This window comes from Meles meles, chromosome 10 (genome assembly GCF_922984935.1).
Source record: "Meles meles chromosome 10, mMelMel3.1 paternal haplotype, whole genome shotgun sequence".
In the NCBI taxonomy this organism is placed as follows: Eukaryota; Metazoa; Chordata; class Mammalia; order Carnivora; family Mustelidae; genus Meles; species Meles meles.
Window position 1 is genome coordinate 95,633,689 of NC_060075.1, and position 24,696 is coordinate 95,658,384.

General features: G+C 61.4%; 1 protein-coding gene and 1 non-coding gene across 4 annotated transcripts; both read right to left on the reverse strand.

Moving 5' to 3' along the window:
- Positions 1 to 7,467: 7,467 nt before the first annotated feature.
- Positions 7,468 to 21,105, reverse strand: MYO1G (myosin IG). Of its 3 annotated transcripts, XM_046021441.1 has the most exons (24): positions 20,953 to 21,071; positions 20,632 to 20,766; positions 18,976 to 19,184; positions 18,759 to 18,852; positions 17,893 to 18,058; positions 17,606 to 17,659; positions 17,212 to 17,307; positions 16,969 to 17,088; positions 16,283 to 16,507; positions 16,027 to 16,172; positions 15,552 to 15,666; positions 15,310 to 15,480; positions 15,066 to 15,136; positions 14,468 to 14,659; positions 14,115 to 14,189; positions 13,813 to 13,945; positions 13,129 to 13,295; positions 12,617 to 12,824; positions 10,220 to 10,443; positions 9,618 to 9,762; positions 8,963 to 9,067; positions 8,692 to 8,805; positions 7,959 to 8,113; positions 7,468 to 7,712 (listed from the first exon to the last, which is right to left on the reverse strand). In XM_046021441.1, the coding sequence occupies exons 2-24, from the start codon at positions 20,721 to 20,723 to the stop codon at positions 7,556 to 7,558; spliced, it is 3,234 nt and encodes a 1,077-aa protein (XP_045877397.1). In that variant the 5' UTR covers positions 20,724 to 20,766; positions 20,953 to 21,071; the 3' UTR covers positions 7,468 to 7,555. The 3 variants fall into 3 exon arrangements, with proteins under 3 accessions (XP_045877397.1, XP_045877399.1, XP_045877398.1); XM_046021443.1 differs by lacking the exons at positions 14,468 to 14,659; positions 20,953 to 21,071 and adding an exon at positions 21,090 to 21,105; XM_046021442.1 differs by lacking the exon at positions 20,953 to 21,071 and having other exon boundaries at positions 20,632 to 20,790.
- A 3,459-nt stretch (positions 21,106 to 24,564) lies between these two features.
- On the reverse strand, positions 24,565 to 24,696 carry LOC123952416. The gene has a single exon (XR_006820656.1). It is a non-coding gene; the product is annotated as a small nucleolar RNA SNORA9 (small nucleolar RNA).

Here is a 24,696-nt window from a genome sequence, read left to right on the forward strand (position 1 = left end):
GGTGGCTCAGTGGGTTAAAGTCTTGGCCTTTGGCTCAGGTCATGATCTCAGGGTCCTGGAATCGAGCCCCACATCAGGCTCTCTACTTAGTAGGGAGCCTGCTTCCCCCTCTCTCCCTGTCTGCTTCTCTGCCCACTTGTGATCTCTGTCTGTCAAATAAGTATATAAAATCTTTAAAAAAAAACAAAAAACCTTTCCTGTATGCTACAGTTTCCCATTTCATTGTTTGCCACGTCCTTTCACTTATGGGTGGGTTTTATTTTTTATGAGAGAATTTTGCTTTTTATGTCGCTCTCTGTATTTATAAACACATATATATCCACATGATACATTTTACTCTTATATGTTATGCTTTGCCTTTACGCTTAAAAAGCTTTCCCATCACTAAGGTAATATAAATATTTAGATATATATTATTTAATGGTTTTCCTTTACATTGACTACTTTTATCAACCTAGATTAATTTTGGTAACATAATTAATTTGCCAAGTAGTTGGCAATGTATCCCAGAAACATTTATGTGGAGAGCCGCATTTTTTTGAAGATTTTATTTATTTATTTTTAAAGATTTTATTCATTTATTTGACGGAGAAAGACACAACGAGAGAGGAACACAAGCAGGGGGAGTGGGAGAGGAAGAAGCAGGCTCCCGCTGAGCAGAGAGCCTGATGTGGAGCTCGATCCCAGGACCCTGGGATCATGACCTGAGCCAAAGGCAGACACCTGATTGAGCCACCCAGGCACCCCAGATTTTATTTACTTATTAGAGGAAGATCGCGCGTGAGAGAGAGAGAGATCAGGAGCAGGGGTGCCCGGCTGCAGGTGCACATGGCAGGAGCTAGAGGCCCGACCTCATGAATGGTGAATGGATAGTGACATCATGCTCTTGGCCGGATGGGGGGTGGGAGGATGTTTTCTCCATAAACAAGAAAGTCTGAAACCATAAGAGACTCTTAACTCCAGGGAACAAACTGAGGGTTGCTGGAGGGGAGTGGTGGGCGGCTGAGGTCACTGGGTGGTGGGCATGAAGGAGGTCCCGTGATGTAACGAGCACTGGGTGTTATATGCAACTGACGAATCTCTGAGCTTGACCTCTGAAACCAATAATACCCTCTATGTTAATTAATTTGATTGATATTAAATTATATTAAATTGTAAAAGAAGAGGAAGAAAGTTTGTGAATGGATCCTGAGCTCAGTCAATGACGTGGGTGTGGGGGGCACTAGGGAACATGCTCATAGAGGACGAGGCGAGATGGGCTTCCCACTGGGGATCCAGCAGGGCTGGTGCGCTCCAGGCAGGGTTCAAAGGCGTCCACGTGAAATCCTATTGGCTTTGCTGTAGGGGTGAGCATTTCCCAGGGTGAGGGGCAGTGGGAGACCCACTCGCTTCTGATGACAAGCGTGAGTGAAGATGGTGGGATCCGGAGATGCCCAAGGCAGGAGGCCAGGAGCTCACTGCCCATTGGAAGGGGGACGCTCCCGTGGGGGTGGTCACTGGTGTGAGCAGATGAGCGCCTCCCCGGCTCCCCCGGGGCCTGTGCCGGCCCAGTAAGTGTCCTTGGAAATACCTACTCAGGGCATCCTGCCAACTGGCGGAATGCAGGTCAGTTATGGAAATGTGACCTTCTCCCCAAGGGCAGTCTCTACAGGCGTATGCTTCCCGTGGGCTGGCTTCCCTGTGTGCTTGGAAGTCTGGCTGTGGGCTCTGCACTGGGCAGGTTTGATGTTGCTGTGGGAGCCCCTGCAGGGACAGCCGGGGCCCTCAGCCCCCCGTGCTCAGGGCTGGCGGGTCTGCCGGTGCCCTTGACCCTTCCGGACTGGGCATTGTGGCCCCATCGGCCGGATCAGGGCCTGCCAGTGGCTGGGTGGAGGGTACTGTAGGGAGCCACAGGGAGAGGCAAGCAGTTCCCTGCTTTCAGCTCAGCTCAGTGCTGGGCAGGAGCAGCCGGCCCTGGCGTTGCTGAGCCCCTGGGCCCCTCCTTGGAGAGAGGCTCTAACATGGGGTGGGGGGTGCGGCGGTTCTACAGCAAATTATTACTATTGTGATTACTATTTGCAGGTTCCCGGAGGCGGAACTGGCCCGAGGCTGTTTGGGGACGCGGTGTCTGTCTGGGCTCGGAGCTGCCCCGCGAGTCACAGTTCAGTGTACTACAGCGAAGCCCTCCCTGATTCCACTGAGCTCTGTCGAGGTTCGGAAGTTTCGTGAGCGTCGTATCTTGGCAGGCAACTGCCCTTGCAATTAAAAATAGATTACTGCAAAAAATAAGTGACTGGATTGAGTCTAGGAATAACCAAGAGAACGTCACGATCTTGCTGTACAACACGTGACAGCTGGCTGGGATTCTGAATGCGGATGGCGGGCAGCCTCCCCTGCAGCGTGGTGTGGCCCGGTCCACGGAGACCACGGCGACCACCCAAGGCAGCAAGCGTCTGTGCGCTGACGGAGCTTGTCAGTATCTTGACTGTGGTGACAGACGCGTGGACTGACACAGAGGACAAACTGTCAAGAACCGCACACACACACATACACACACGTACATACATACGCACGTACACACATGCAAACACACATCACCACACATGCACACAGAAACACACCTATAAACACGTCCACACTCTACCACCAGGCATCTGTGTGGCACTGTCTCTGAGGTGCTTCTGAGGTGTCTCTGGAGTGCCCCCGGGGCATGTCTGTGTCTCTGGGGTATCCCTGGGGCATCTCTGTGTCCCTGGGGTGTCTCTGAAGTGGGTGTCTCTGTGAGTGTCTCTGGGGTGTCTCTATGAGATGACTCTGCTCCTTGCCTGTTCTGCCCCGGCTCTCCACAGCTGGCCTGAGGTCACGGCCAGGGTGGGAGTGCCAGGTCAGCCCTGCTTTGGGAAGGAACACCGCCTGGCTGACAGTGGGAATTGTGGGGTTTCTGTCCTCCCTTGTTCACGTGGACATGTGCCGACTGCTTGGTGGGGACAGAGGAAAGGGTGGTGCGTGGGAGCTGCCGCCAAGCCGGCCACCCTGTCCCCAGGACCCTGAGCTTCCCGCCTATTCTCAGCACCGACCATCGGCCTCCGGTTTGCTCAGCTCGGGGAAGATGTAAGCAGAGTGGACGCTCATGCTTACTCAGATGTGGTTTCTGGATTATTCTGACCTTTCGTAGCCCACGAACTTATTTCCCTGGGTGAGAGTAAAAGCCCGGCCTGCGAACTGACCTCTGGGGGTGGGAGGAGAGGGACAGAGCCCCATGAGCCACTCCAGCCAGGCCTACTGTGCAAGCTCGCCAAGGCCAGAGCCAGCCCGTGAGACGTGGGGTGCCTGCTGGGACCTTTGTCCCCGTAGCTGAGCACCTAGGGACGTCCCTGCTGAGGACACTTGTGATGATGTTGGCCCTGAGGTCTCACTGCAGCTCACTCGGGGCCCTGCACTGGCCCTGTGCCGTCTTACATGCCCATGGCCTTGTCTGGATTCCTGGGAGGAACGGTGAGTCCTGGCACCCGGTGACTCAAGGGCTCGTAGGGTTGGGACACAGGGCGCCTCCCCTGTGACCATGACAGAGCTTCTAGAAGGTACCACCACATTTTCCAGGAGGGGCAGGGAGTGCGTCCTGGTGTGGTCCCTGCAGGGGACGGGGATCGGTGACCGCAGAGGACGGTGGGATCGTCTGTACCCACCCGCAGGGCCGGGGACCCGTTGTCTGCCGGAGCGCCGGCCATCCACTCCACGCTGCTGGGGAGACTTCTCTGTGAACAGGGGCTGGGCCCGCTGCTTTGGCTAGCAGGAGCACCTCGGTGAGCGCCTGAGAAGGGCCCACAGCCCACGTGTCACCGTGGATACCTCTTGAGAAAAACGGTGCTCACACCTCCCCTCCCGGCAGACTCACGGGGCTGAACACCAGCTCACAGTTCACCGGGAAGCCCCAGCTCAGGCTCTCACCTGGAATTGGGCACCAATTTTGCGCTGACAAGTGATGTCACCTAGTGTTTCAGACGCGTGCTGATAAGCCGCCCCCATATTCAGTGCAGCCCTGGTTTTTAGCCGGTGCACAACATAAAAATAATAATAATAATAAAGCTTTAGGACACCTGGGGGGCTCAGTCGGTGAAGCGTCTGCCTTCCACTCAGGTCGGGATCTCGGGGTCCTGGGATCCAGCCCCGCATCCGGCTCCCTGCTCAGCGGGGAGTCTGCCTGTCCATCTCCCTCTGCCCCTCCCCTGCTCGTGCTCTCACACTCTCTCTCTCAAATAAGCTAATAAATAAATATATATATTTTTTACTTATAAAAATGTGGCAGAGCATCCAGAATATACAAGGAACTCCTCCAACTCAGTCATAAAAACAACCCGTTTAAAAGTGGGCGAAAACCTGGTGTTAGCGTTTCTCCAAAGAGGATGTGCACGTGGTGCATAAGCTCACGGAAATTTGCCCAACCCCAGGCATGAGGGAAACAAAGATCAAAACTTCAGCGAGCTACCACCGCACACTTCTTCTTTTTTTTTTTTTTTTAAGATTTTAATTTATTTATTTGAGAGAGAGAACAAGCTGGGAGAGTGGCAGAGGGAGAGGGAGAAGCAGGCTCCCCGGTGATCAGAGAGCCCCATGTGGGGCTCCATCCCAGGACCCTGAGATCATGACCTGAGCGGAAGGCAGACGCCCAGCTGGCTGAGCCCCCCAGGCGCCCCGACCACCGCACACTGTCTAGCACGGCTATCAAAGCAAAATGGACAACGGGGCTCCTGGGGGGCTCAGTCTGAGCATCCGACTCTTGGTTTCAGTTCAGGTCATGATCTCCAGGTCATGAGGTCAGGCCCCGTGTCAGACTCTGCCCTCACCGGGGAGTCTGTCTGAAATTCGTGCTCTCCCTCTGCTCCTCCCTCCACTTGCTCTCTCTCTCTCTCAAATGAATAAATAAATCCTTCCAAAAAAAAAAAAAAAAGAGTGAATTCGTGAACGTGTGCTCGATACGGTTGAAGTCTGAGCAAAGTAAGGCAGAGAAAGGAGCTCCTGGTTCCCTTTACATGAACTGTCCAGAGCAGGCCAGTCTACGGAGGCAGACAGTAGACTCGTGGTTGCCGGGGACTGGAGAGGGGAGGGGGGTGCTGCTCATGGGGACAAGCTTCTTCTGGGGCCATGGAAAGTTCTAATATTAGATGACACTGTTGGCTGATAGACTCAAACCACAGAATACACGAACGATGCTAAAAACACTGGATTGCGTGTTAAAATGATGAGTCTTGCAGTGTGTGAGTTATACCACAAGAAGAAACAGAGAACAGGCCAGCGGTATGGTTGTTTCCTCACCTGCTCCGTGGAGACAGCCCTGCCCATGCCCGGAGCTGTGGGGGCAAGGACAGCGAGGGGAGCCACCCCCCGGGGCTGTGTGTGGGGGTCTCCTGTCCCCGCGTCCAGGATGAGGGCCAGCCCTATGTGCTGGACACCTCCCCATAGCCTCCTGTGGTCCCTGACCTTCTGGAGACTCGTTCTGCAGACAGGAAGCAATGAGGAGGCTAGCGTCTGGGCTCAGGACTCTGATGGAAGAGCTGGGATTCAAGCCCTGGCCGCGGAGCTCGGGGGTGGCTGCATCCGGCCCTTGCCTCACTTCCCGGACTCTGCCTTCAATTAAGTTTTGGGCCCAGAAGTGCCCCACACCTTCTGATTAAAGCCACTCACTCCCAGGGCCAGCACAGACTCCGGGGAGCCCACGTGGGGGCAGACATCCCCCCCCCAACCCCGAGGGTTGGAGGGGACTCAGGAGCCAAACTGGACTCAGAGGCAGCAAACGTTCCGGACCACAGTCCCCTGTGCAGAGCCGGTGCCTCTGTTGGCGCGGGGCCTGCAAGCCTGAATCTGCCCCACCCAGCAGACCAAGGGCCCCAGCAAGTCACAGAGCCCAGGTCCCCCACCGTCGCAGCGCAGGATAAAGCTGACACGGACCCGGCCGCTAGAGGGCAAGGTGTAGTTTGCAAAGCGCTTCATAAACGCCAAGTACAAGGATGTATGGAGTGACGTCTAATGTGTGGGAATAGGCTGATGGGAGATCAGAGTTGAATAAGGGGGTTCTAGCTCCTTCCTCACCCTGGCCCGTCGCTCAACCCCTCTGACCGGATCTCAGGATCCTGCAGCCCCAGGAACCTACCCGACAGCCACATCTGTTCTCCCGGGATGCTGGAGAATCCGTGTTTGGCTCTGGGCCTTCACCATGCACTGTCCCCCAGCAGGGCAGGACCCCCAAATGTTGCCAGGTGGTGCGTGAGGCACCTCCATCTGGGCTCCTCAAACCCCTGCCCTCAGCGGGGCAGTCAGGCAGTCATGGAGAATCTGGAAAGGAAGCAGGCCGGGTTGATCACTTCTGGCGAGCCACCTACTGGAAAGGGAATTTACATCTGGCCAGAGCACCTGCTGTCTGGAGCCGCTTAGCATCTCCGACCCCAGTGGACCGGGGCACCCTTCACAGCCAGCTTGCTCTTCAAGAGAACAGCTGGCTTGTCCCGAGGCCACCAGCGCTGGGGACAGATGCTGGAGGGGGCTATGTAGGGGTGTCCAGGGGCCTCCAGGCTGGGCTCTGCGAGGAGGTGACTCCCCAAACCTCCCAGAGAGGGGAGTCAGCAGTGACCAGGGGAGGCCTTTGGGACTTGTGAGCCGTTCAATGACACACCCTACGGCCATGATGGACAGTTGCCAACCTCCCTCCATATCAACAGGGCACAACGAGGCAAGGATGGCACCCAAATTTGGTGTGCCCCAGTGGGGAGGGAGCAGCTTTGAAAGCCAAGGGGCCATCTATAGAGTGACAAGAGTCAGTGGAGGTGGCAGGATGGGGCAGGGGGCAGGGCTGGGGCATTGCAGGGTCAGAGGGTCTGGGGAGGGAGGGAGGGATGCTGCTGGCGAGACAGAGTGGAGCTGTGTCTACTCTGGACTTTCTTTGATTGGCTTCTGAGATGCCCCAGACACAAGGTCCTGTCCTAGACTGTGGGAGGTCCTGGCTTAGAAGTTCCAGAGGTAGGGTTCCTGGGGCCTGGGATGCCCACCCCCAGCAGGGACAGAGCCAACAGCTGGGACAGTGTCTGTCCCAGTGCGTGCTCAGCCACAGCCCTGCCCAGGAGGGTGGCCTTGGGACCCACAAGCTTCCCCAATAGTTAGTTGGCCCAATGGCCATTCCCTGCCACAAGGCAAGGAGCACCCTTGGCAAAGCAAGGAGCCTTAGGGGAGGGGAATTGGTGGGGGGAGGAGAGAACTCAGCTGTAGAAGGAAGAGCCTGGAACGTAAAGGGCAGGGTTTCCGCTCCAACCGTGGACTCCACCACCAGTGGGTCCACAGGCTAGGGCCCGGGGGGAATGCAGTCTTGCTGCCCCACCAGACTGGGCTCCCAGGCCTTCTCCTCCAGTTCAGGACCCCTCAGGGGTCAGCAGAGGATGTGGCGGTGACATTTGCCAGGTTGCTGGCCGCTGTGCGGACGTCCACCCAAAGACCCAAGTCTCACAGATACAGAGAACCCTTTATTGCAGGGCGCATGGGTGTCCGGCCTGGGGCTGGCCTAGAGGGCTGCCTGGTGCGGCAGGCCAGGTCAGCCGCTCGGCCAGAGGAGCGTGAAGGCACCACGGCTGCAGCGGAAGTCCGGCTCTGGCTGCTCTGGCTTGGGCTCCACCGAGACCAGGCGACGGGCCCCGCGCTGGCTCAGAGGGATGCAGTCGGAGACGCGCACCTCCAGGGCCCTTCCCTTCCTGCAGCGGGGGCGGGTGGGTAGGGAGGGAGACTGGTCAGCGGGCAGGGCGGGCGGTCTGGGGCACCGAGGTGCGAGAGGACAGTCAGGAGCCGGATGGGGGGCGGCCGGGGTGGGACGGGGCGTCAGGGGCGGGACAGAAGGGCGGCCAGGGAGCGGGGCGGGGCGGTGCGGGGCAGGGCGGTGCGGTGCGGGGCGGGGCGGGGCCAGTGCCGCAGGGCGCGGGTCCCCGCGGCGCCCGACTCACCCCTGGCAGTGCTCGGCCAGCACGCCCACCAGCTCCCCCACGCGGTTGTCCAGCGGCGGCCGGCAGCGGTGCAGACACACCACCAGGTCGTCCTGGCCGCGCGCGTGCAGCACCACCAGCTGGTCCCGGCCGCTGGTCACGCTCAGCCCGGTCACCTGCGCGGCGCGCCCGGGGCCGGGGTCAGGGGAGCGGCCCTCCTCCTCGCCCAGAGCAGTCTCCCGGAGCCCGCCGCCCGCCCCGTCCAGGCCCCCTTCCTCCCTCTCCAGCTCCACCCACGAACGGGCCGGCGGAGGCGCAGCTCAGGAGGACGAGCTCCGGGACGGAGTGTTCGCCGTCCGCGCCTCAAATTCGGCGCCACCGCCCTCCCGGGGCTCCCGAGTTCCCCGGGACGTGCAGGTGCGGCCGGGGTGCTGAGCCTTCTGCTCCCCGCCCCCCCGCGTCTAGCGGACACACAGGTGTGGCCGGCGCTCCAGACGGGCCCCCACTCGGTTCCGGGGAACCCAGGGAGAGACCGCTGCGCACGGCAACGGGTCCCGCGGTCGGGCGGGAGCCCCCCACCACCACCACACCGCCACGGATGTGGGTAAGAGGGGCCGGTGTCTCGGCACCCTGTCCACCCTGAGCAGCAGAAAGGCCCCGGCATCCTGAGCTGATGCTGGGTTTTGGGAAGCTGGGGCATTCTCAGGTAGGCACGAGTGGAGACGCCCCCACCTGCCCCCCCCCCCAGGCTCACCGCTTCCAGGGGCACCGCCCGCATCACCCGGTACTGGCGGCCGGGGTCCAGCTTGTAGACGTGCCGGTCAGTGAGCAGAAGCGCCCGGTCCCGGCTCTTGTTGAAGCGGTTCACCTGCGGGACAGGCGCGTTAGGGCTCACCTGGCTGGCACCAGAGCCTCCTCTCCCTGGACCCCTTTTCTCACGGACTGGGCTGGATCTGACCACTTCCAAAACCTCTGCCCTGAGCCTGGGCTGGGGCTGCCGCTGCTCACCCAGCCACAGGCCTCACCTTCCGGACATGACTGGAGAACAGCACGGCCCCAAAGCTGTCCTTCTCACGGAGTGCCTTCAGTCGCTCCGCGAACAGGCCTGAGGCTGTGGGGTTGTCTATGGCCTGAGGACAGATGGGAGCTGCTTGGCCACGCTGATAAGTGGGCACAGCTGTCCCTCACCTCGCGAGCCGAACCGAGTCAGGCCTTGTGCCAGCCTCCCTGGCTCATCTGAGGGCCCTGAGCCCACACTCCAGCAGCCCTAGCTTCTGGTCATGCCTGAGCCCGCCATAGCTGCCCACCAAAGCAGAAGCTGAGAAGGCAGCGTCCCGGGGTCCAGGGAAGCCCTTCAGCCCCTTAGCCTTCGTTCCCTGTAGAATGGAGCCAGGGGCATGGCTTGCCATGCTTGTGTGAGGGCCAGGGGGAACTAGGGCATGGGTGCAGGTTGTGGAGGGGGGCCTGTGGGGCGCCTCTACCTGACACACATGGAGAAGAGGGAGGGGCAGAGAGAAAGTGCTCAGTAAAGCCCAGAGGCCAGGGGCAAGGGCAGAGGGGCATGGCCCACAGGCTGGACAGACGGCCAGGCCCAGGGAGAGGACGTCTGGGATGGACACCGGCAAGGTCTCAGCCCTGAACCCCTCTTTGGTGCCCAGACTTCATGGCCCCACTACTCACAGAGGACAAGTAGTCCCTGACCCAGGCCCGACGGCAGCCCCAGTCCTGCCGTAGCTCCTGTAGGACCGTCATGGCCGCCACCTTGGCCTTGATCTGGGCCATGTCTGAAGGTGGGATGTTCTTCACCAGCTGCCGGGCCCGCCACCTAGAGGGAACCGGGAGGTCAGATGGACCTCATGCAGCCCTCCCCTTCCCCACCCCTGTCCTGCTTCCCTCACATCCATGCCCTTCTCTAGCTTCTTCTCCCCCAGGGGAGAAGGCCAAGCCTCTCTGCCTGGCCCTGGCTGTCCGGTTCTCCCCTTCCCCAGCTGTAGGAGGTGGCCCCGCCCACTCTGTGCCCCTCCTCTGGAGAACTACTCTGCCTTCAGAGTACTGCGCCGATGCACTGTTCCCGCATCCCCTGGTCCCAGCCAGCCACCCTCCCCTGCAGGCCTCCAGCAAGCTGGCAGAGCTCTGCCGTGACGGCGGGGTGTGGGGACCCAGTTACTTGGCACAGCCTCCTGTTTTCCTGCTTATGAATGGGGCTTGTGGGGTGCAGACGGCTGCGTGCAGGTCGCAGGCCGAACGGGGACAGACGAAGGGGCAGTAGCTGGGGCCCGCACCTGCAGAACAGCGCCTGGCAGGTGTCCTGGAACGGCTGCAGCACCGCGGGGGGCGGCGGCCAGACGAGGTCCCGGCCGTAGAGCGGGGGCTGCCTCGCCACCTGGAACCTCCGCTGCAGCTCTGCCAGGTGAGCGCGCACCTTGTGCCTCCGGAACCAGCGCATGATAGTGTAGATGGCCCGCAGTCGCCGACAGCGCCGCCTGGCCAGCGTGCCGCGCCAGGCCTGGGGGGCCAGCCGGGCTTTCCGTCAGTCCCCGCCAGGCCCCGCCTCCCCGCCTCTTTCCCTCCCTCCCCTCCCCTGCGCCCTGCCCACCTCCCCACCTTGCGCTGGGCGCAGGCCAGGCTGATCTGCCCATGACTCCTGGGGGCCACCTCCACCTGGCCGCAGGGTGGCTTCCCAGGTGGGCACAGGGCCCTGCTGCAGTCTCCGCCTAACTCCTGGGAGAGCCACTCTCCCCATTCCATGTCCTTCTGCCTGGCACCCGCAGATGGGGGCACTTTCCCCTCGTGGGCGGCAGCTGCCAAGGGTCCACCTGGAATCTGCGCTGGCCCAGGTCTGACCTCCAACTCGTAGAGGCCCCGACATAGAGGGGTACCCCAAGAATGCAACCATTAAAACCCAGACTGGAAATCCTATGTGGCAGGGAGCCCAGGGACCCACAGATGAAAGCAGACTTCAGGAACCTGACTCAGACCGGGGACAGGATGGCAGTGTGGACGGTCCTGGAAATGGTGGGGCCGCGAAGACCCAGTGTGAGTGTCCCAAGTCCCATTTCTGTGACCATGGCATGGTGTCATGTCACAGCTAAATGTGGGGTCACCACAGGTAATAGTGGGACACTGTGGAAACTCGAATATGGCCTGCATGTTGTTCAGATATGTAGACTGTCTAGTCGGTGTTAGGGTTCTCGTCTGCTGACCTCAGCATGGTCAGAAAAGGGAACGTACTTGTCCTTGAGACGTGTGCTGAAATACGGAGCGGCCCTGTTACTGGTATGGTTCAGGAGATCATATAAAGGCACCTATACATGGGTGTGGGGACAGACAGACGGACACACAGAGCTGGGATGGGGGAGCGCACGACAGCCCGGGAGGATGGTAAGGCATCACAGCCATCTTCGACTTTTCAGTCGGTTTGAAACATTGAAAATAAAAAGGCATGGGGCGAGATGGCGGAGTTCCTGTCCTTTGGGAATACTTACTAAAATGGCTCTAAACACAATGATTTGACAGGGCGCCTGTGGGGCTCGGTCGGTCAAGTGTCTGACTCTTGATTTCGGCTCAGGTCATGATCTCAGGGCCGTGAGAGCAAGCCCCTGAGTCCGCGTTCAGCGGAGAATCCGCTTGGTGTTCTCTCTCCCTCTCCTCAGCCCAGGCCCGGCTCACATGCTCGAGGCCTCTCTCGAAGATGAATAAATAAGTCTTTAAAGACATGTTTTGCTTAAAAATCACTGGGATGAGCTTCAGGTGTCTGACTCAAATCACACACTGGTCAGGGCGGCACAGTTGACGCTGGGAGTAGGAGGGGGAGGTCGGTGCACTGTTCTGCGTGCTTTTCTCTAGGTCTGAGATTTTTCAGAGACAACAGAAGAAAAGAAGGGAAGAGAAAAGGAAGGGGGGCACCTGGGGAGCTCAGGTGGTGAAGTGTCTGCGGGCCTCCGGCTCAGGTTCTGATCTCAGGGCTGTGGGATCCAGCCCAGCATTCAGCTCCTTGCTCAGCGGGGAGCCTGCTTCTCCCTCTCCCTCTGTCACTCCCCCTGCTCACCCACACACTCCCTCTCTCAAACAAATAAAATCTTAAAAAAAAAAAAAAAAGGGCTCAGTTGGTTAAGCATATGCCTTCAGTTCAGGTCATGATGTCAGAGTCCTGGGATCGAGCCCTGCATTAGGCTCCCTGCTCAGCAGGCAGTTTGCTTCTCTCTCCCTCTCCCTCTGCTGTTCTCCCTTCTCGTGTGCTCTCTCTCTCTTGCACAAAGTAAACAAAATCTTAAACAAAATCTTAAAAAAGAAAAAAGAAAGAAACAAAGGAAGGAAGGGAAAAAGAAAGAAAAGTAAAGGAGGGAAGCCACATTGCTGAAAATCGTATTTTGAGCACCTGGATCCACCTGGGCCTGAAGCTGATGACCACAGGACTGAGGTAAAACTAACCACATCCACACCTTTTGCTTAAGTCAATTTCGGTCCTGGTCAGTCTCCTGGTAGAGGGGATTCCTGTGGGCCCTGCCAGTGCGTGCACAACCTCCCCACTCCAGGTGGTGCACACCCATTCCTCCCATCCCCCCACCCAGTGCACACTCCTCCCTCCCCTTCCCCTCCAGGTATACACCCCATCCCTCCCCCCCTACACCCATCCCCCTACACCCTCCGTTGTAGGTAGGCATCCAGCCAGGCCGCACCTTCTGCAGCAGCAGCACGATGATGGGGATAAGGCGTGCACGGCTCTGCTCCAGCGTGACCAAAGTCTGAGGCGAGCGGATGAAGAGTTTGGTGTGGCCAAAGGCCACGTCCCCTTGCAGCCTGTGCTGCTCCAGGAGGGCACTCACGGCTGCCTTGTCAGAGCCCAGCAGGTGATTGGGCCACGTGTACTCACAGGTCATCTTGTACCTGTCACCACAGGACAGGGCAGTGGGCACTGAGCTTTGGGGAGAGGTGGGGAGCTGCCCCAATCCAATCCAATCCCACACGCCCAGTCCATGCCACCCCCACGTGCCACTCACCCGAGCACCTGCCCACCCCATCCCCTGTGTCACACAGGGGTGCTCGCTGTCTGTGTCGTGTACGTCTGCCGCTGAGAAGCACTGGCTGGGTTTGGGACCCTCTGGCCCCCCGTCTGACTCCTCACAGGACTCTGGCCCATGGGAGACCCACAGGCAGGGGGATGCAGCTCCGGGGTAGCAGGAAGTCCTACCTGAGCAGGAATCGGGGGTAGGGCTGGCGGGAAGCGAAGCCTGCCCTCCGGACACGCACATTCTCCAGCAGCCCCAGGTATGAGACCTGATGGCGACAGTGGTCCTCATCCAGCCTGGCAGCCACCTTGTCCTCATTGGGCTTGATGCAGCGGACATAGAAGGGCTCCTGCCACAACAGAGGACACTCAGAGCCACCAGCATCAGCCTCCGTGGCCACAGGACAAGTGTGCAGCTGCCCCCCCCCCCACCACACCCGCTGGCTGCCCAGGGAAGAGGCTCCTGCAGAGGGAAGGGGGGCAGAGGGGCCGGGTCAGGAGGTGGTAGGGCAGCCGGGAGCCGTGTGGGCCTGCAGAGGCCAGGCTTAGTCTCCTGATGTTCTGTGGTTAAGCCGGCTTTGGCGTCCCCCTGCTGGTCCCTTACCTTCCCGCCTGTGAGCCCCACCCAAGAAGCAGGGAGGAGCTGGGAGGGCGGGTTCAAACCTCCCGGTTACTCTAGCTTCAGCCTGACCCAGGACACCTGAATCTGCAAGGTGCTGGGTTCCCCCGGCCCGAGTGGGGGTGGGGAAGCAGCCAACAGGAAGTGACCACCTTCCCCGTGATGTGCAGAGGCGGTGGGGGCCCAGGACAGCGGCCAGGTACAGCCGAGAGGCCCCGAGCTGGTGATGGGGGGGGGGGGGGCGGTACCTTGGAGGCCAGGTTTTCCACCAGAGCCACCATGGAGTTCTTGAAGAGTGTGCCCGCGGTCAGGGGGCGCTTGGTCACCTCTGTGATGTCCTGCTGCCCATCCGGCCACATAGCCCGCAGGGTGGGGTCCGAGCTGTGGACACAGGCCACATCGCCAGGCGCCCTCTGGAGGGCGGCCCTTGCCCCAGCTCTGCCACTGGTGAGACTTGCGGCCTCAGTGTCAAACCTCAGGCTGTCAGCCCAGCAGGCAGGTGTCAGACCCGAGTGTGCGAAGGCCTTTCCAGCCTCGGGCCCCCACGCACCTGTTGTACATCAGCCGCTTGAAGTCTTGGAAGAGGTGGTCTCTGTTCTTGTCGATGAAGCCCTCCACTGAGTACCTGGGGGGCCGGGGCTGGTGAGGGGCCTCTGACGGTCCCCAGGAAGCCCCTCCCCCACCTCTGTTCTCTGGGGTCTGCCTCCCTCCCTCCCCTCCCACACCAGCTTTCTCAGCATGTTCGATTCCCGCCCTCAGAGCTATCTCCCCGGGAGCAGGAGTTGGCACTCGTGCCCACTGCACTGGACCCTGGCTCTCGCACATTCGTGCTGTGTGACCTAGGACCAGGGGCTTAACCTGTCTGTGCCCCAGTATACACCACAGGCCCAGATCAGTGCCTACTGAGTTTCGGGAACTCCTGAGGCAGGGGACTGCTTTGATTGTGCAGCACTGAGAACCTCGGAGTCCTTGTCTTGCCCTTTGATGACAAAAGGCGAGAAAGCTCGGTGCCAACATCTTGCCACACCTTGCAGCTCCTGTGCAGACTCAGGACACGGGGTCTGACCTCTGGGTGCACTGTTCTCTCCACTTGTCCTTGTGAAGGGCACATGAGACACGTGTGTCTCTGGGAGTCACCTCAAGTCCCATTCGGGAGGAGGGGAGCACAGGAAAATTAACAGTAATGTCAGAGAGATTTCTGGAGGACTCCTGAGGGTGTGCCCCAAGCATGGGCAGCTCCAGCTGGGGGCTTGCTAGGAATGCAGTCCATGGCCTGCCTGTCCCCTACCCCCCAGCTAATCCCCGCTGCTGTAACAGTGAGCCCCTCCCCCAGGTACTCCCCAAAGTGGAGCCTAGATATGGGCATTTTTTTGAAGCTTCCAGAAGCTTCTATGGTGCACCCAGGGGCCAGAGCTCTGATTTTAAAAGCTCCATTTCACGCTTTCTTGTGAATCTGGTGTCAGGCATGTCTTCAGCTGCTAAGAAGCGGGGAGGGCCTTACGTGACATCCCCCGCATAGTGCTTGATCCGGAAGTCTCTGCCGAACTCCATGGTCTTGTCTGTGGGGCAGAGCTGGGGGATGGGGGGCGGGCCAGGGTCAAGGCACAGGGCGGGGTCTGTGCGGTGGACAGTGCTGGAGAGGAGGCCAGGCCCCGCCAAGGTGGGCAACACCGTGCTGGGGGGCGGGGGGGGCGGGGACCAGCGTGGGTACTGGGCTGTGGGCAAGGGCCGGGGCAGGGGAGCACCTGGCGGCTGGTGTAGTGGGGGTGGTGGCGGTGGTGTGTGTCCAGGCTCTGCAGGAAGATGCGGTCGGTGATGGTGCCCGCGGCGCTGCAGGCCTCGTCCAGCACGGCCAGCACGCCCCGGTGGGGCCGCTCCACCAGCTCCACGATGGTGGCGTTGTTGAAGTAGTCCACCTGTGCGGGGGGCGCACGGCATCAGCCCGAGGCCCTGGTGCCCCCACCCGGGAGGCCCCGCCGGCACTCACACTCTGCCAGGTGATGCCCTCGCGCTGGTACTCCTCCTGCTCCTGCTTCAGGATGAGCTGGATGAAGAGCTGCTGGAGCTTCTCGTTGCAGTAGTTGATGCATAGCTGCTCGAAGCTGCGGGCGGCGGCACCGGGTCACGGTCACGTCCTGCCTGCAGGGCCGGGTGCCAGGGCAGACCCCTCCCTGAGCGCCCCACTGTGGGGGTGATCCTCCCGCTGTGGCCCCAGCTCTGACACGCATGCTCCGCAGTGGATTTGGCGGTCCCGGCCAGGGTACCTGAGTCCCCAGTTTGCCTTCGAGGGCACTGCGGGATGGGTGGCACAGCTGGAGCCGGCGCGGGGCCTGAGCCTGGGGCTGGGGACAGGCCGGGACAGCCGCCGGAGGTCCTGCTCCCCAGCCCAGCGGAGCTCTGTGGGACCAAGGTGGCCCTAGGGTTTGGGGTCAGAGTCGACACGTGGTGGCCGGGCTCCCCACCTGTTGACAGGGAACACCTCGAAACCATAGATGTCCAGCACACCGATGACCGTGTCCTTGCCGTCTCGCCGGGGGTCCCGTCCCCGGGTTTCCATGACAATGTTGATCCGGCTCACCACCCATTCAAACAGCCGCTGGTACACTGCCTGGGGAGAGGCCAGGAGCCAGCTCCTTCGGGCTGTCTCAGTCCTTGCCTCCTCCAGGAAGGCCCCCTGGGTGTCCCCGTCTCGCTCCCCACAGCTTGCCCCCAGAGGACCTTGGCACAGGCGTCCCGGGCGTAGCTGGCCTCAGCCGCAGTGTGGCCCTTCTCAATGAGCTCCCTGCCTCCTGAGGCCACGGTGCGAGAGAGCAGGCAGCGCAGCACCAACTCCCGGGGCGTGGCCGTCAGCTCAGCCACGTGGTCTACCAGCCGCTCCTCAGCCACCTCCAGGTGCCCCTGCTCCAGCCCAGCCGCCTCTGTCTCCACGAACTCGATGTTCCCCTGGGGATGGGGAGGCAGGACAGTCAGGCTCCAGGTCTCAGCAGAACTTGCCTGCACACCTCTGCCGGGGGAGAAGGAAGGAACGGCAGGGCTGGGGGTGGCGGGCCTGGCTTCTGCCCTGGTCGTGAGAATGCCCCCCGGGAGCACAGCAGAGTCTTCTCCAAGGCTTCCTGCCCAGAATGTCAGGTCCGTGGGCCGCTGCCTGCAGCCACAAGGCACTCCCTGCCCTCGGGCCTCCTGGCCGGTAAGGGAGGCTCAGCCGCTTGTGGAGCCAATGTCCAGCCAGCAGGACCTCCCACGAGAGAGGCGGGACACGTCTGCAGAGCTCCCAGCTCCAGGCCGGGCCTCCAGGAGCCCCGCCACGCATTTAGCCTCCCCGAGGGTGGGATGGGCCAGCTGGGCCCACGGAGCTCAGTCTCCCTCTCCAGGGGCCACGGCCCCACAGCCCCGGCCAGGCTCACCAGGTGCAGTATGGCCGCCAGGACCCGGCGCACGGAACGCACTTCCTCAGCACTGAAGCCGATCACCCGCATGGCTTCCATCACTGCCAGGTAGTGGCTCCTCTCGTCGCTCTCCAAGGCCTGCAGGACAAGGGGCTCAGCACTCCAGGGCCACGTGGAGCCTCCGAGTCCTCCCAGGGAGTGCCTGTTACATCGGGGCCCAGCAGTCCCGCTGAGCACCCGCGGAGCCCTGCCCCCACTCACGTTGAGCCCTGCGCCCTGCCGGGTGAAGTTGTACACCGCGGGGTTCCTCTGCAGGTGCAGGTTCTGCAGTTCCTCGTCCTCACAGCCCCGAAGCACCTGGGAGCCCACACACCCCTGCCTCAGGCCCTCAGAACGCAAACACCCTGCCCAAACGTGCCAGAGGACCAACCAGATGGAGGGGAGCTCAGTACTGGTGTGGACCCACCCAAGTCCAGGCAGAGGGCATCTCACCCAGTGTAGACACCACCCTGCTGGTGTCCCGGGACAGTCCCCCTCCAGTGAGGGCGGGGCACTGGCGCTGTCACAGCAAGGAGGAGCAGGGAGGGGAAAGGGACTGAGGGTGGGGCGATCAGAAGGCCTTCCCCCGCAGCCTCAAACACCTGCTTTGGCTCACCTGGTAGAAGGCGTGGAAGTTCCGTTCGCCCACGTGCTGCTTAAGGACTCGAGACTGTGGAGGGAGGGGCAGCTGGGCCCTTGCCTGGGTTGCGACCCCACCCAGGGGACCCCACCCAGGGGAGCAACCCACCCCCTGGCGCAGTGCAGGCAGAGGGGGTCAGGCGGGCCTGGCACAGAGGAGCCCCACCTACAAGCCTGGGACCTCAGAGAAAGTGCCCCCGCCCCACCACTGGGGACCCAGGCCTGGAAGGGCCAGCACGTGAGTCCTGTGGCCGCAGGGCCCACCTTCTCCAGCAGATAGCTGTGGATGTGCCCCCCGATGGGGTCCCCTTTAAAATCGAAGTTGATGTCCATGTACTTGCCGAAGCGGCTGGAGTTGTGGTTGCGGTTGGTGCGCGCGTTGCCAAAGGCCTCCAGCACGCACGTGGACTTGAGCAGCACGTCCTTGACCCTGTGCGGGGCAGAGGGGCCGGGCGGTAGGGCACAGGCCTCCTCCGGGGACTGTCCTGCCCAGCATCCCTGCCCAAGGCCTCCTACGGCTCAGGCTGGGGACCGGCTGGAAGGCCACCTGCCTGGGCTGCGCAGGGGTGTGGCGAGAAGAGCGACTCCGCTCCTGGGTGTGTTGCTGCCTGCACCGAGCAGCTGGAGCCGCATACTCTGCCCTCTGCCTCCTCTGCAGGGTGGGCAGCCGTCAGCAGGGTGGGCAGCCGCCAGCTGCACGTGCCCCCCCCCGAACCCCACCTCGCCCCTCCCAACAGGAAGACCCAGGGCGCTCACACAGGAAGCTGTGCCCACGGGGCCCCACTGGTAACAGCTAGCAAGCAACTGGTGAGGAGGTGGACGGGCAGGCCCTGATCCAGGTCCAGGCCCTTCCTGCCCATCTTGCCAGCTTCTCCCCTCCGTGGGGTCTCCCAGGAGGGGCACAGCCCCTATCTGTTGGCCCTGTGCACCTTGCCTCTTCCCTCTTCCTAGTGGCAGGGTACGCCCCCTACCCGTGGCACCGGGCCCAGCCTCTGCTGGGTGGACGGGTTCTGGGCGGGTTACCAGCAGAGGAGCCCTCTGAACTTGGCCGGAGGTGGCTGACTTCCATCTCTCTCCCCTCCAGGCCTGAGGCCCAGAGCCGGCCCTGCGCCAGCCCTGCCCGCTCTCACCTGTCCACCTCGGCCCTTTGGCTGGGGTTGGTCACGGCCGCAATGTACTGCATGATGTGCTTGCTGGCCTCCGTCTTCCCTGCTCCGCTCTCCCCTGCCGGACAGATGGATGGATGGACGGTCAGAGGGAAAGGTGGCCGTTCCCCTTGACCAGCCCCCTGGGCGCTGGTAGGGCGCAGGGTAGGGTTGGGCGAGGCAGCTGGGCCCAGGCTGGTACCTGAGATAACAATGCAGGTGTCCCTGGAGCGGCGCTTCATTGCTCTGTAGGCGGCGTTGGCCACGGCGTAGAGATGTGGCGGCCGCTCATAGAGCTCACGGCCTTGGTACTTGGCGATGGCCTCAGGCCCGTACAGGGGCAGCTCCTGGTAGGGGTTCACCGACACCAGCACCTCGCCGATGTAGGTGTAGATGCGGCCCTTCTCGAACCTGGCATAGGCGGGTCGAGCCTCAGTGCTCAGGGCTGTGGGGGTGCACCCCAGGTGCTGGGGCGCTGGGCCCCTGTTGGGAGTCTGGGGGGCCCTGGCCCACCGCAGGGCTGAGAGTGGGAAGGAGTGCGGGTTGACCTGATGCTTCCCAGTGCCATCTTGCTGGAATCCCACCCTCAATGCAGGCTAGCTAGCGCTGGGGCCCACGCTGCTCCACAGGTGGTGGTCAGGGCGGGGGCGGGGGTGGGGGGAGACCTGTCAGAGCAGGAATCTCCAGCACCCGATTTTTGAAGGGACAGGCAGAGCTGAGGGCTGGAGGTGGAGGAGAGAAAGGGCTAGAGGCCGAGGGAGGGGCCTCGGGCTATTTCCTGTCTTGGGGCCTGGGTGGGGACCCAGAGGCAGCAGGGAACCCCGCCCGGCCCCACCCAGGTGCCTGGGACCAGGCAGGGTGCAGGGAGGGGGCCTGGGGATGCAGGCGCCGTCCTCTCCCTGCACATCCTCCTACTTCTTGACCCTTCCTTTCACCTGGGTCTGTCCATCTCTTGACCTTTCTGCCCTGGAAGTTAGGCCCGCCAGCCCGCTCAGCGCCCCCTTTGTCTGGGACCCGCCCTTCCCTGGTGGCTTGTGGTCCGTCCCCTGTCAGGGGTTCCTCTTCCTCTGCTACTGCCTCGGTCGAGGGAGTTCCCCTGGCTCAGCTCCCTCCACACCCTCTCTCATCTGTCCCGGGCCTGCCCCCCTGCATGCCACTAGGGCTCAGTACTCCATTGTTAAAAAGGACATGGTCATGCCTGTCTCACAAGCTAGTGTAGAAGAACGATGTGAAATTACGCATAGCTTCCCCCCCATACAAAATAGCCCATTTCCTGTCCTCTACCTTCAACAATGTGTGCTCAGGGGGCCCATCCCCTAACCCTGTGCTCCCGCTGGCTGTCGGGGATGAAGCCATCCCGCTGTCCAGCTCCTGGTGGCCATCCCATCTCACCATCTCCTGGCTCCTCCAGGGCAACCAGACCCCATGTCACTTCTACCAGCCACGCCCTGGGGCACCCCATGCACCCCCAGGTGTCATCTCAGCTTGTCCAGCTGCACCCCGGACAGCACCTGGCCCCTTCCCTTAGAGCATCCAGGGCACAGCACGACCCCCAGTGGCAGATGGACAGTGCACCCAGTCAGTGGGGCTGGCTCCTCTGCCTGTCCCTGCCAGGCAGGAGGAGCAGAAGGCACCCAGGCCATGATGGGGGCAGGGGTCTGGGAAGCCCGCTGCAGCACTGGCTGGCCGCCCTGGCCTTGGGAGGAGGGTCTCACCCCACCAGGACCCCCTGCTGTCACTCACACAGTGTGCGGTGGGTGTGTGTGCTGTGTGTGCCCCACCTCAGGCTCCCACCCTGGGCTGATGGAGACCCGGGAGCCTGGGGGCCGGGGAGAGGGAGCCCGAGCCCTGCGTCTACCTGAGTTTTAGGTTCTCCATGAAGTCCTCCATGGTCACTTGGTCCAAAAGCACAAAGTCGGGTTTGCCGCACTCGGGGCCTTCCTCGTCCATCCTGCCAGCGGGAGCCCCCAGGCAGTGTTGCCCCAACCTTCCTCTGCAGAAGGGTGGAGGGGAGGGAGCTCTGAGCAGGCTCAGCCCTCCCAGCCACCTCCCCAGCCAGTGCAGTGAAGTAGGAAGTGGGTTCTGGTCCCAGGGAGGGGCTGCCCTCTCGGCTTGCCGCTCCCTCCGGAGGGGCTCTGACCCTGGCTTCCTGGTTCCCGCACCCCGAGGGCCGGCACACCTCAGAGTCCAGGCGCCCGGTGCTCTGGTGGGCTCCTGCTGGCCTCCCTGGTAAGTTCGGAGCCTCTGTGGTCTCCACACCTGCCCCTGACCCCAACCAGGCCCAACCAGGGGTGTCACCTGTCCCAGCTACCAAACCTCTTAACAGCCGGAGCTCCGGAGCTCAGAAGTAGGGGCAACGCGGGCTTGCTACCTTGTATCTTAATAAAAAGTGGGTGTTTGGGGCGGGGCCTCGGGTAACTTCAACGTGTGCAAGACCATACCAGGATGTAAATGACAAAACCACCCTCCCGTCACTGTCACACTGCACCGCAGGGCTGGCGGTCTGGTTCCTCAGACAGATTCAGAGTTGGCTGCAGCCCCAAGCCTCTGGATGTCACCCGGAAGGCCGCCCCTGATGTCCCCCCGCCTGTCCCACTCCGCTCTCACGGCCCCATTAGAAGCCACAGACTGGCTGGCTCAGATTTGTCCCCAGACAGCCTCCTTGACCCATGCATCCTCCTGGCAGACACTTCTCTCTCAATACCCCAGGGAGGCCAGAGTATTTGGCAAAAATGAGTCATCCACACACTGCTTTGGGGAACCCGCACTCAAGAGCCAGCGTAGCGACTGTCTTTCAATGAGTGCACTTCTTAAAACTCAAAAACATGGACACATGAGGGCTTTTTGCCCTTCAGATTCATTAGGATGGATACACACTCAGTAAGACAGGGACGTGCTTACTCAAGAGCCTGATGATCCAGGCCGTGCCCTTGCGCACCATCCTCTGTGGGGGCTGTTGGCCCAACCGTTCCAAGGTCCAGTCATCGTCCCAGCTCTGGGGATCCCCTCCGCGTATGGTGCTTTTGGAAGGCAGCTATGCTCACCACTATACCACCAACGCCATATGGTGCTTTTTAAGGGCTTTTCCACACCAGCGCTCCGGAGCATCTGGCCCCAGGGTTTTACTTCCCCAGCCTCCTAGCCAATGGGGTCTCCCAGCCCCCGGTTTCAACTGAAACAGCCTGTGCGGTGAAACCTCAGCCTGAGTTTTCACGTCACAGGATGGCTTCTGGGTTTTTTCCTGGTAGAAACGTCAAGACCTTCTGAAGTTGGGATTTGCCCCTGGGCAGAGCTTGGCTTAAAGTACTGCCACCCTGTGACCTGGACCCTAACTGCAGTCTGCACACTTAGGACCTGCGGCCCATGCCTTTGTCCCAAGGCTGGGGTGACACTGCATGTCTTTTCTCTTCCTGGTCTCCTGTCCTCTTGGGACAAACCCCTTGGGAGGATCTCAGCTGGGGGACCGCTGGGGACCCCACCCTGGCCCCTGCTTGTCACTGGTTTGCTGGAGATGCCAAGCTCCCTCCAGTTCTCTGGCTCACTGAAGGCGCAGGTCCAGTGCATCTCAGGGCACGTGGAACTGCGGGCTGCTGCACGGAAGGGCCCCACCAGGGCACTGCGGAGACCACCTCCCCCTCTTCCCATCAACCAGGCGTGTGTGCGTCAGGGGTGCCATGACATCAGGAACACACCGAATGTAGAAGTTCTGGCTACGTGTGGACGTGTTACTTTTCAAATGAAGCTAAGTGGGAGCATGCGTCACTCCCACACGGCCTGCACACGTCTGTGTGCCCACGCCTGAGATGGGCCTTGCTCCCAGATCTGACCTGCACTGGGGAGGAGAATAAGAGGCAGACGAGCCTGTTGAGACAGCAGAACCCATCCAGGATCCTCAGGGCAAGCGCCCAAAGGCAGGTGCCTGTAGCCCATCACCCACTCAGCACTTTGCAAACATTGGGTGGAAGGAGTCTGACTGCCACTCCCTTCGCGGGCAGGGCACCCGCTCCTTGTTATCGAGAAAGGACACAAGCCAACCGCATCACATGCGGAGAAAACTTTATTAACTGCTCCTTGTCTGCCGCACACAAGAGGTCAGAGGGGCCCAGGCCCCGATGCACAGCAAGGTCTTTGTTTTGGAACTGGACAGTGCGGCACCCAAACCTGGGGGCAAAGAAACGTCGTCGGATGTGCACACCAGGCCCTGAGCTGCCCACTCCCCAGCCTGGGCCCTACCCAGAAACCCCCCCACCTCCTCCCTGAATGGGAGCCAGTGAGGAGCATACCTGTAGGGCACGTCTGCGCACAGGCCACACCCCAGGGTCAGCTTCCTCAGGCACGAGGCAGGGGCACGTGTGAACAGCGTGGAGGCTGGCTGTGAACACAAGTGACGTGAGCACACAGCCAGGGACTAAATGCCGGTTGCCCGGAACCCCTTCTGACCCCATAGTGGGCTGAGGTCTCTGTGACGGGACATGGCAGCAGCCTGACCTTCCCAGGCCAATGCCCCACTGACCCAGCAGGGTCTTGGGGAAACGGTGGCAGATCGAATCTAACACCACAGAGAGAAAGTCCCAGGAGTCCAGATACGAGACCGCCGCTGGCCAAAACCAGTGTCATGAGCTTGAGGCCAATGAACCCTTCTGGGCCTCAATGGCCCGATTTAGGAGATGGGAAGGGCTTGTGGAAATGAACGGAACACAGGCCTCCGGAGCATACTTACTGCTGCGGATCCCAGATCAGCCTGGCCAACATGGACCAGGCCACCTCCTGGCACTCTGGCCGCTGGAGTAGTGGGGAAGGGCAGATGCCACGTGTCCTGTGCTGGGACAGGGACCCAGAGCAGAGCCTGCTGGGGGGCGGGGCTGCCAGTCAGAAGCGGGGATGGGTCTGACATCACCCCTGGCCCTCGGCCCCCCGGCTAGCAAGGTAACCCCCCAGTTGCAGGGATGCTCGCAGGACACATGAGGCTGATTAGACACAAAGACAGCTAATTCTTCCCACGGGGAGACACAGGGGAGCCGGGGGAGGGGGCAGGAGGCCGGTGGCCGCGTGGGACAGGCAGGCCAGACCTCTCCCAGCAGAGAGCAGGCCCGCTCTGGAGGGAGGCACTACCTGGTCCACCCTGAGGCTGTCTGCTGCTCCAGCATCCTTGAGAAGAGGGGCCGAGGTTCAGCCAGGGCCCTGCTCCCAGGACCACAGACCCAGGAGCCTCATGGAGCAGCTCCCGAGTGCCGCCCCCAGGCTGCAGTGTTCAGCGTCCACACCTGGACTGGAGAGACAGACCCCACGTTTGCCAGAAGCCTCCACGTCTGAGGGAGATGTGGTGTGACCAGCCACCCAGAGGAGCCCAAGAGCTACGCGGCCCTGCCAGGAGCGTGCTGGCCCATCCCTGACCAGCAGCGCTCCCTCCCACCCTGGCAGGGACCCAAGAGAATCTCCTGCCCACCTACGCTTCCCACCCACTTCCAGATTCGGGGTTCCCTCGGCTTCCTCGGGGGCTGGCATCCGGGAAGGTGGCCTGGGGCGTCCGGCAGGGGCTGGCATTCCATCACCCCACCAGGTTCTGGCTGGGCGACCCGGGCCCCTGTTCTTCACTGAACCCAAAAACACCTCACGGTGGTGCTCGAAAGTCTGAGCTGGGCGGAGAATGAAGGCTGAAGAGTGGACTGGCAGGGGTGCTCGCTCGCTTTCCGGAGGACGCCCCGCCACAGCCCTGGGAAAAACCGAACTCAACCACCGACGAAGCTTCCTCCGACCACACGTGGCAGGTGGCCCCGGGCCCAACACGCGTGCCTGTCTGAAATTTCTATAACCTCGCTCTGGACGGAGCAGAGCAAGGCCTCAAACCGTTTCAGGATGCTCTGGCAAGCGCTGCAGGAATGCACAGGGTCACTGCAGACCCAAGCACGCTGGAGGCTTGCGG